General features: G+C 36.3%; 1 protein-coding gene across 7 annotated transcripts in view; it reads right to left on the bottom strand.

Moving 5' to 3' along the window:
- Positions 1-12086, bottom strand: part of LOC128240363 (uncharacterized phosphotransferase YvkC-like) — a 97735-nt gene that overhangs the window by 65003 nt on the left and 20646 nt on the right. For all 7 annotated transcript variants that reach the window (XR_008262164.1, XR_008262166.1, XM_052956991.1 and 4 more), the window contains one exon: positions 3244-3306. Coding sequence is in view for 5 of the 7 variants with exons in the window: in XM_052956991.1 (XP_052812951.1) it covers positions 3244-3306 (63 nt within the window). In the remaining 2 variants the exon portion in view is untranslated. The remainder of the gene's footprint in view (positions 1-3243; positions 3307-12086) is intronic.

The raw sequence follows: 12086 nt of genomic DNA, 5'->3' as shown, positions 1-12086 counted from the left end.
ATTTATTCATTTATTGTTTTTTCTTTTATGTTTAATACGACAGACTTTTAACATATGAGTGATTTCAACAACGCAACACATAATCAGTGTCGTAGTAAACAGTCAGTTTGACAACTTAAAACTTAAAATACACTGAAAGAAATTTCATAACAGACAGGAAAATTGAAACTAGGGTCTTTCAAAACATCGGTTCCCTCCAGGTTTCAGCTCTGGCCCCGGCATCGATCGCAGTTTTACTGTATATAAAAACATTGATAACCTCATATTGATGTTTTGAAACACCACATGAGATCCATGTATGGTCAATGTAATATGTCAGTGTTGTACATGAGAAAGTTACAGCCCCGACATGACCACCTATACTCTATGTCTCATATGCAGCGTTCTGTAGTATTTGACACTAAGTGTGACATTGACCTTAGAGGTCAAACACATGTTGCAATTTATTTTAAAATCTGACCAAACATAAGAAAGTTACAGCCCAGACGCGACCACCTATACTCTATGTGCTAATATGCAGCATTCCATAGTATTCAAACACTTGAGTGTGACCTTGACCATAAAGGTAGGAACATGGGTCTTGTACGTGACACATCATCTTTATATGCCAAATACATGTGGCAAGTTATTTTTTGAAATCTGTCCATATATGAGAAAGTTACAGCCCGGACATGACCAAATATACTCTTTGTGCTGATATGCAGCATTCCATAGTATTCAAACACTAAGTGTGATCTTGACCTTAGAGGTAGGGACACGGGTCTTACACATGACACGCCGTCCTGGTATGTCAAACACATGTGGCAAGTTATTTTAAAATCTGTCAATGGATGAGAAAGTTACAGCCAGGACACGACCACCTATACTCTATGTCCTTATATGCAGCATTCCATAGTATTCAGTGTGATCATGACCTTAAAGGTAGGAACACAGGTTTTGTACGCGTCATAGTTGTCTTTATATGCAAAACAAATGTGGCAAGTAATTTTAAAATCTGTCCATACAAGAGAAAGTTACAGCCCAGACACGACCACCTATACTTTATGCCCTTATATGCAGCATTCCATAGTATTCAATAGTGTGACCTTGACCTTCCATGTAGGGACACAGGTTCTGCAAGCTACACATCTTCTTGGTATGCCAAACACATGTGGCAAGTTATTTTAAAATCTGTCCATACATGAGAAAGCTACAACCAGGACAGGACCACCTATACTCTATGTGCTGATAAGGCAGAGCACATATCCAATTTGACAGATGACACAGAGAGATTCTTTGTTTCCTCCGATATGAAGAGACATGACACATTATAAACAGAACATAATACAAAGAAACATATTGAACAAAAATTTACATAAATTATACAAACAACAAACAAATATATCAGATAGGAAGGATAACTATAAATAATACATCTAGTAATACTGTATGATAACTATGTACTAATACAGTGAATGAGACATAGTTTTGTAATTTCATTTACCTTTCCCCATTCTACGACGTCTTATTGTTATTAATTTGTTTACATATATTACAATTTCTTGTTTATATTTTGAATTTCTACCGTGCTAGCCCAAAATAACCTAAACAACGAAAAGCGCAAGTCTAGGTCATAATCACGGGGAGTTATTATTTGTTGTATCTGTATTTATACAGGATCCTAATGTACTTCAGTGCCGCTTTGAAAGCCTTGACTCTAACTGTGTCCTCTATAGATAGCTGCGGAAAACCAGTTAAAAGTTCGATTAATTGCTCATCGGGTTTAAGATGACTGAACTCAAGGAAAACTTTGGCACTAAGAAATTTACATAACGCTACCCATAAATCGTGTCTAGAAGCGCTCGAGATTTTACAAAACATTATTTTGTGCAAAACCATTTGTTCTGTAAATATTTCACATTCTTGGCATTTGGACACAAAACTTCTTGAAAAATATTTACTAATAATCAGCATAGCAGTCCTACAATTTTTCAGCTGGTCTCTATACATGTTACTAAACTGCCACATTAAACAAGGTTCATATTCACAATGGATAGACTTAAATAATCGTAGGTTCACATCGTTTTCCTGTGATATTTTGTATTTGGTTACAACACGATTATTTATAGATTTATTTACAGTAGATCTCCAGCTATCATGACTCGGAAAAATTGCATCCCTCTGGAAGTGGCATAATACATGTATTAGATTATATTTGCCTATGATTCTGTAAATGTCTGGAATAAATCCTGTTACTGCACTTGGTTCGCTTTCGAATTTGCATAGTCTTAATAGGAATAAGTTTTTTAACCTTTTTGTGTAATCAGTACGGCACAATTGTCCGAAAAATAGTAATTTTCTTTTGTCTATATATGTTTCTAATGAGTAGATTCCATCACAACTTAAAGCAATCACTATTGATTTACATATACTGGCATATTTTGCATATGTTTCACACATACTCTGTGGGCTCGTTCTAGAGCCAATATATGATGATCCTGTAGGTCACTCCACAACTCGCAACCGTAGAGGGCCTTCGGGATCACGGTGCTAAGGTATAATTTTTTTATAGCAAGCGGATGCATTGTCATTTAAGCCATAATCATTTAAGCTAAATTACGTGCAACGTAATCTTTTACAACAAAGGTCAACCGATGTGCTTATTTCGTTAAATTTATCGTAAAATACTCCAAGGTGTTTGTAGCTTATGGATTCCGTTACTTCTCCGTTACAAATTGACCAATGCCTTTTACACTTTTTAAAATCGCTCTGTTTTTCATCAATAACAGTGCATTTATTTTTATTATATTCATAACGATCATTTTTTGAGTTTTCGGAACAGACATCCATCAATGATTGAAGGCCTTTCGGCGTTAACGAGAGCAACATCATATCGTCCGCTACTGTAGGACAAGCAAAAGAGGTGTCATGTATTTTAAGAGCACTGTCATGGCAGAGCACAGATCCAATTTGACAGGTGTTAAGACAGAGCGAGGACCCCATTTGTGTCACAATAACTGACTGCCAACAATCAACCAGTTTCCTTCAAGAGGCATACTGGAATCCCAATAAGTATCTTAGCCCAAGCACTGGGACTTTTGTCATTGGTAGCATGATTCTAAGTGTTTTATGAATATCTCCTTTTTTTCTGGCTAAATGTGAATGTTTTTGCATGAATAAGCCACCACCAACCTTGCTAAAACTAAGTCTATAACAGTACTCAGGCCATTTTCCTTAAAAAAATAGAATAGCTAAAAATCTTACCAAAAGTTGCATTTCAAATGAGTCGAGTGTAAGACAAAAGCCTTTAGGAACTTCAGCATTCACCTAGAATGAAAAAAAATAATACACATAAATGTTGATAATTTTTAACATACAAAGTGTTCTTAAAGGTCACAAACAAACTGGCCACTTCAATTAAAAAAAATTTCTTAAAGGCCTTCCATGGTGGTTGGGGAAGACCAACAATTAAAATGTTTCAAAAGTTCATATAACAATCTTATACAAGAGTAAAACATACATCCTCAAAATGTTTTGTGGTTTCATGATAATAAATTTTCAAATGAGAGATTTTTCAATTAACGGAGAAAAATAGTAAAATTAATTTATTTCCTGGTTACAAAAATCCAAATATCTTTCTTAAAATTAGGGATTGCAACGAGTACTCGATCGAACGTCTGAGTACTCGAGTACCAAATCACTACTCGAGTACTCGGAAAAAAAAATCTATAAAAATCACCAAATACACGATTTACAGATAAAATATCAGATCTGGTTAGTTGCCAAGAGGACAATTTACGGTCCCTCTTATCCCCGCTGTGTACACAATTGACCTCAATAAATTAGTTGACAGTTGTTGTGATAGTTGCAAACTGTCAACAAAGGACCCCTATTTCAAATTAGCACTGATGTAAATTAGCGAAGTTTTGATAGCGGCACTTTCACCTACACAATTCTATTGTATACCAATTAGAGACCTTTCACCAAAAAATTGACGCTAACGAGCGAAAGAGTATCGACCGTTATGAGAATTGATTTCTTAATGGGCGTATTTTAACTATTTTTGCAATGATTATCACAATTAATTGGTTGATATTTTAAATCAAGAATTATGAATATTAATGAGGTAAACAACAATTACACAGTACGAAAAACTATCATTTCAAAAAAAAAAAATTGTAGAGTAAACAACTGAACAACTGAACTTCGTATTGAATTTCGTTCACTATTTTTATGTATGCTTTTAATTTTCGTTCATTGTAATTCTGATTTCTGCATTGCATACTTGTATAAAATAAAACAAATAAGACAAATTAAAAGACTGAAACAACATTTGTTTTCTTTTTATATCATTTATTGTTAAAATATGTAATGAAAGTTTACTTAAAAGGTGAAAATGAGCAAAAATACGACCAACGCACAATATACGTCATTAACGATACATGTATACACAATCATGTCTTCATGTCTTCACGAACACATATTCAATTTTTCCGAGTAATCGAGTACCCGAGTACTCGATCGAACGATCGTCCGAGTACTCGAGTATTAATTTTACTACTCGTTGCCATCCCTACTTAAAATACAAGCAATCACGACAAAGCTCCCAAGATATTACACCAACACTTGTTGCAATCACGACAAAGCTCCAAAGATATTACAACACTTGTTGCAAAGGATGTATGTACTCTCCTTGCTGAATATTGAACCACAAAACATAAATCAAGAATAAATTTTGAAACATGTTTTGGTACTTTAAACCAACTTTTGAACTTTGGAAGGCCCTTAAATGGCTCATTCCTCTAAGGTTTTCACCTGTTTAAAAGCTGACAAGCAAATTTGTTGAATTGATATCCCCCACTAGATTAGGCAAAGTAATGCCGTGTCGGTGAAATAATCCAACTGAAACGGCTGCAGAGTGATGGACTCTTATGAATATTGGATATGAGATATGAGTTTGTTAGCAACTGTTTGAAATAAAAGAATATTGTATAAAGTGTAGCATTTAAATTTGATCAGAAACCTAGATTTGGTCACCACGTTACTCAGTTTCAAACTAATCTAGGCAAACATTTTGATTAATTTACATGAAGATTGGACCAGAAATATGTAAAAATATAGCCTCTAGAGTATTCCCAAGGTTTTTATAAGATTGGACCTAGTGCTAAAGTTTTTGATCCATGACCTATATTCAAACTCAGCCAAAATTTTATAAAGGCAAATTTTGAATAAGTGACATAGAAGATTCCTGCGGATAAATTTTCTCTTTTTGTTCACAAGATTTCTTTCAAATTTGACCAAACAACTAAGGTTTTTACTCCATGTGACCCACTTTCTGTCTACCAAGATTACATCAAGGGAAACATTCTAACTTCAGTTTGGAAAACATGATTTTTGAAAGATTTGACCTAGTGGCATAGTAAATGACAGTTTCAAACTAGTCATTGATTTCATAAAGGAAATCATTTTGATGAAAATTCATAGATATTTGACAAGATATGTTGGCTCTAGAATTAACAAGATACTTTCAAAGATTCCTGACCCACTTTTAAAATACATTTGATCAAGTTTGAACATAATTTGAGCAATCAATACCATGATAAGGTTCCAGACAAAAAAATCTTTGATGTACCTTATCTTTTATCTCATATGACTTAGTCTTACATTCATCCAAGAGTTCATCAAGGAGAAACCCAATCTGATTAAGTTGAATGAATTGTGGACCAAATATAATGTTTCTAGTGTATATCAATATTTTTTTAAAGATTTGACCATGTGACCTAGTTTTTGAATCCATGTAAACCAATTTTACAAGCAGTAGGAACATTCTGACAAAGTTTGAATATAATCTAACCAATCCCAAGATATGGTTGAAATGAACTGGTTCCAGACCAAAAATCTATGATTTGACCTAGTAACCCATTTTTGGACAACATATTACCTGTTTTAAATTAATTAAATGTTCATAAAGGAAAAGATTCTGATAAAGTTACATAAACATAAAGTATATAAATAAAAATAGTATCTCTTGTGTGTTCCAAACATTTTTCTACTATTTGACCTAGTGACCTAGATTTTGACCCCAAGTGACCCTAATTTAAAGGCAGTCAAAAATTTGTGAATTGGGACATTCTGACCATGTTTAAACATCATCTGACTAATCTGTAGCACAATATGAGAGAAAGAAATGTGGCGGACAGACGGACAGAGAACACCAAAACAATATTTTCATCCCGAAACCTTCGATTCCATGGGCTATGGTACTGAAGAGGTTTTTTTTCAAAAGTTGAAATTTATTAACAAGCTTTAAAGTTAGAAAAGAGATAAAATAAGGGAATTTGTTGAATTAAAATCCACCGCCGGCAAAAATGTATATTATACTTAGTGACCTAGCTTTTGACCCCATGTGCCTAGTTTCAAACTAATCAAAGAATTGATCGAGACAAATATTCCAAATAAATTTCATGGAGATTGGAGAGGATATATTGCCTCTGTTTGTTCCAAACATTTGTTTGTAATTTGACATCATGACCTTGTATTTAACCCATGTGTCTCACTTTAAAGTCTTACTAAGTTTACATCAAGGGGAATATACTTACCACAGTTTGAACAAAGACTGACCAATCAACAATATTTTGCCATAATGTTATAAAGGATTTGACCTAATGACCTTCTTCAACATTTTGATTAATTTTCATAAATTTTGGACCAGATATGTTGCCACTAGTATGTTTCCAAAATTGTGCTGTTAAGATATTGCCTAGCGACCTAATTTTTGATCGAAGGATCGACAAACTGACAACACCAAAACAATATCATCCTCTCAAAATCTTTGAATCAGTGTTTAGCATCAGATATGTCGTCTTAATCTGCAGAACACCTGTAACAGGTTATTTCGAAATCCCCCCATGTATGACAAATTATCAGCCCGAACATCACCACCTATACTTAATAATTATATATGCATAATTCCAGAATGATAAACTTCTAAATGTTACCTGGACCTTATAGGTAGAATTTGGGTCTTGTGACACAATCACTTTGTGTGCCTACCATCACCACAGCTTTCAACCAGAATTAAACCAGAAAGTCAAACAATAATGGGCCATGCCATGTATGAAGTCTCAATCCAATACTTCTAGTATTGACTTTTGCACACTCACATCCAAAACCTTAACCAGTTTTTTTTAATGATTAAGGGCCATTTTTTGCAATATATATGCACAATTGAGTTATATAGCTTCATCAATTAAGTAGGTTGGATGGTTGAAACATCTTGTATTTAGTTTCAATGAAATTTGTAAAGAAGTTGCTGAGGGATTGACTTATGTGTGCTTACATGCAAACTTTTTCTTACTTGAATAAACAAGAGGGCACTGAAGGCCCTGAATCGCTCACCTGATCCAATAAAGATCATCAACAATAACATTCTGATCAAGTTCCATGAACATATGGTCATAAATGTGGCCTCTTGAGTGTTCAAATACTTTTCCTATTATTTGACCTTGTGACCCAGTTTTTGACCACACATGACCCAGATTCAAACTAGGCCTTGAGCTAATCAATATAAACATTCTGACTCAGTTTCATGGACATACAGTCACAAATGTGACCTCTAGAGTGCTAACAAGCTTTTCCTATGATTTGACCTAATGACCTAGATTTTGACCACACATGACCCAGATTTAAACTTGTTTTAGAGATTATTAACATAAACATTCTGACCAACTTTCATAAAGAAACATTTATAAATGTGACCTCTAGAGTGTTAACAAGCTTTTCCTTAAATTTGTCCTGGTGACCTAGTTTTCGACCTCATATAATCCAGATTCGAACTTGGCCTAGAGCTAATCAATATAAACATTCTGACTAAGTTTCATGAACATACAGTCATAAATGTCACCTCTAGAGTGCTAACAAGCTTTTCCTATGATTTGACCTAATGACCTAGTTTTTGACCACAATTGACCTAGATTTAAACTTGACTTAGAGATTACTAATATAAACATTCTGGCCAACTGTAATTAAGATACAGCTATAAATGTGACCTCTAGAGTGTTAACAAGCTTTTTCTTAAATTTGACCTGGTGACCTAGTTTTTGACTGCACATGACCCAGATTCGAACTTGGCCTAGAGGTATTCAATATAAACATTCTGACCAAGATTCCCGATTATACAGTCATAAATGTGACCTCTTGAGTGCTAACAAGCTTTTCCTATGATTTGACCTTATGACCTAGTTTTTGACCGAACATGACCCAGTTTTTAACTTGACCTAGAGATAATTAATGGTAACATTCTGACCAACTTTCATGAAGAAACCTTTATAAATGTGACCTCTAGATTGTTAACAAGCTTTTCCTTTAATTTGACCTGGTGACCTAGTTTTTGACCGCACATGACCCAGATTAAAACTTGGCCTAGAGCTAATCAATATAAACATTCTGACTATGTTTCATGAACATACAGTCATAAATGTTACGTCTAGAGTGCTAACAAGCTTTTCCTATGATTTGACCTGGTGACCTAGTTTTTAACCGCACATGACCCAGATTTAAACTTGACTTAAAGATTATTAATATAAACATTCTGACCAACTTTCATGAAGGTACAGTCATAAATGAGACCTCTGAAGTGTTAATAAGATTTTCCTTCAATTTGACCTGGTGACCTAGTTTTTGTCCGCACATGACCCAGAATCGAACTTGACCTAGAGAGTATTAATATTAACATTCTGACCAAGTTTCCTGAAGTTACAGTCATAAATGTGACCTCTATAGTGTTAACAAGCTTTTCCTTTAATTTGACTTGGTGACCTAGTCTTTAACCCCAGATGACCCAATATTGAACTCATCCAAGATTTTATTGAGGGTAACATTCTGGCCAAGTTTCATTAAGATAGTGCCCAAATTGTGACCTCTAGAGTGTTAACAGTCAAATTGTTGACGACGGACGACAACGGACGACGGACACAGGGCGATCACAATAGCTCACTTCGTGCTCAGATGAGCTAAAAAGGGCCATATTCTGCATGACAACAAGAGATGTTTGTCAAACATTATGCCCCCCCCCCCCCCTGAGTGCCATGTTGTATATGGACAATTGAATGAAATATACATAGACCGAAATGACAGCTGATTTGTCACTGACATTGGATGCCGTTGAGAGAGTGTGTTATGACCATGACTTTTGACTCTATGACCTCAAAATCCATAGGAGTCATCAGCTGGTCACAAAAAAACCTGAATGTCAAGTTTGAGGGCCATGGCTGCAGGCATTGTCAAGTTATCACACAGACAAGCTTTTTACATTTAAGGTCACTGTGACCTTGACCTTTGATCTGATGACTCCTGAAATCATTAGGGGTCATCTACTGGTCAGGCCCAGCCTCCATGTCAAGTTTGATGATCATAGGTCTACGCATTTTTGAGATATCACTGGGAGAACCTTTGCTAACTTTTTCGCATGAAAGGTCACCGTGACCTTGAACTCTTACTTGATGACACCCAAAATCAAAAGGGGGTCATCTACTAGTCAGGGCCAACCTTCATGTCAAGTTTGATGATCATAGGTCAATGAATTGTTAAGTTTGCCTTAAAGGTCACTGACGATGACCTTTGACCCGATGACCCCTTAAATCAATAGGGGTCATCTACTGGTCAAGCCCAACCTCCAACTCAAGTTTGAGGGCAATGGATGCAGGCATGGTCAAGTTATCACTCGGACAACCCTTTATCATTCAAGATCACTGTGACCTTGACTTTTGGCCCGAAGACCCCCAAAATCAATAGGGGTCATCTACTGATAAGACCCAACCTCCAAGTCAGGTTTGAGGGCCATGAGTGCAGGCATTGTCCAGTTATCACTCGGACAACCTTTTATCATTCAAGGTCACTGTGACCTTGACATTTAGCCCGATGAGCCCTAAAATCAATAGGGGTCATCAACTGGTTAGGCCAAACCTCCAAGTCAAGTTTGAGGGCCATGGGTGCAGGCATTGTCGAGTTATCACTCAGACACCCTTTACCCAATCAAGGTCACTGTGACTTTGGCCTGATGACCCCCCAAAACAATAGGGGTCATCTACTGGTCAGGCCCAACTTTCATATCAAGTTTGATGACTATAGGTCAAGGCATTGTTGAGTTATCACTTGGACAAGCTTTAAAATTATTTTATCATTAAAGGTCACTGTGACCTTGACCTTTGACCCAATGAGCCCTAAAATCAATAGGGGCCATCTACTGGTCAGGCCCATCCTTCATGTCAAATTTGATGACCATACATCCAGGAATGGTTGAGTTATCACTCGGACAAGCTTTGGTCTACCGACGGACCGACGGATGGACCGACCGACCTACCGACCGACACGTGCAAAGCAATATACCCCTCTTCTTCGAAGGGGGGCATAAATAAAGATAGAGTATTCTTATCTTGATTAATAAAGTAGGTTGGACATTGCTATTCATTACGTAGTTGCTGTTACCTTATGCACTTACATGCATAACCTTAACCAGAATTTCAAAGTCAATCAGTAAAGGCCCATAATTTGCATAATATGACAAAAAGAGTTATCTTACATGATTAATTATGCACGTTGGATAGTTGAAAACCCTTGTATAAATTTTCAATGAAATTCCTCCAGTAGTTACCGAAATATTAAACTATGTAAACCAGAATTTCGAAGTTGATTAATTAAGGCCCATAATTTGCATTATATGCGAAAAAGAGTTATCTTACTTGACTAGGATCTAGGCAGCTAGGTTGTATCAATGGGATCAGTTGTCTACAGTTTCAATGCAATACATGATGTAATTGCAGAAATATTAGCTTAAATATGTGCTTTTATGCAAAACCTTAACCAAGGTGATGCCAATTCCAGGGTGAAAAGTATAGCTCTAATATTCTTTTGCTTTTGTTGAGATGTTTAGTTTACAGACTATATTAATAAAAATATGGACAATCAGAAAACCTTTTTTCAGCTTACAGTCACACTGACCTTGACCTTTGACCCACTGACCTCAAAATCAATAGGGTTCATCTGCTGGTCATGACCAATAAGCCTACCTAGTATGAGGTCCCTGGGTCAAAGCGTTCTCAAGTTATTGATCGGAAACCGTTTTTCATGTTAAGGTCACACTGACCTTGACCTTTGACCCACTGACCTCAAAATCAATAGGGTTCATCTGCTGGTCATGACCAATACACCTACCAAGTATGAGGTTCCTGGGTCAAAGCGTTCTCAAGTTATTGATCGGAAACCGTTTTTCATGTAAAGGTCACACTGACCTTGACCTTTGACCCACTGACCTCAAAATCAATAGGGTTCATCTGCTGGTGATGACCAATACACATACCAAGTATGAGGTTCCTGGGTCAAAGCGTTCTCAAGTTATTGATCGGAAACCGTTTTTCATGTAAAGGTCACACTGACCTTGACCTTTGACCCACTGACCTCAAAATCAATAGGGTTCATCTGCTGGTCATGACCAATACACCTACCAAGTATGAGGTTCCTGGGTCAAAGCGTTCTCAAGTTATTGATCGGAAACCGTTTTTCATGTAAAGGTCACACTGACCTTGACCTTTGACCCACTGACCTCAAAATCAATAGGGTTCATCTGCTGGTGATGACCAATACACATACCAAGTATGAGGTTCCTGGGTCAAAGCGTTCTCAAGTTATTGATCGGAAACCGTTTTTCATGTAAAGGTCACACTGACCTTGACCTTTGACCCACTGACCTCAAAATCAATAGGGTTCATCTGCTGGTCATGACCAATACACATACCAAGTATGAGGTCCCTCGGTCAAAGCGTTCTCAAGTTATTGATCGGAAACCATTTGGTATTCCTACCGACCGACCGACAGACCGACCGACCGACCGACCGACCGACCGACCGACATGTGCAAAACAATATACCCCACTTTTTTCAAAAGGGGGCATAAAAAGCATTCAAGAGGGCTTGTGCAACCTGTAGATTAAATATTATCAAATATGAGAATATGACTTAAATACTAAATCATTTAATTATATGTGCAAATCGAAACAACTCTATGTGCACTTGTTATCATGTCAATTTAATATTGCCACTTCATATTGTCTT

This window comes from Mya arenaria, chromosome 1, assembly GCF_026914265.1.
Source record: "Mya arenaria isolate MELC-2E11 chromosome 1, ASM2691426v1".
In the NCBI taxonomy this organism is placed as follows: Eukaryota; Metazoa; Mollusca; class Bivalvia; order Myida; family Myidae; genus Mya; species Mya arenaria.
This window is presented reverse-complemented; position numbering and strand designations above follow the sequence as displayed.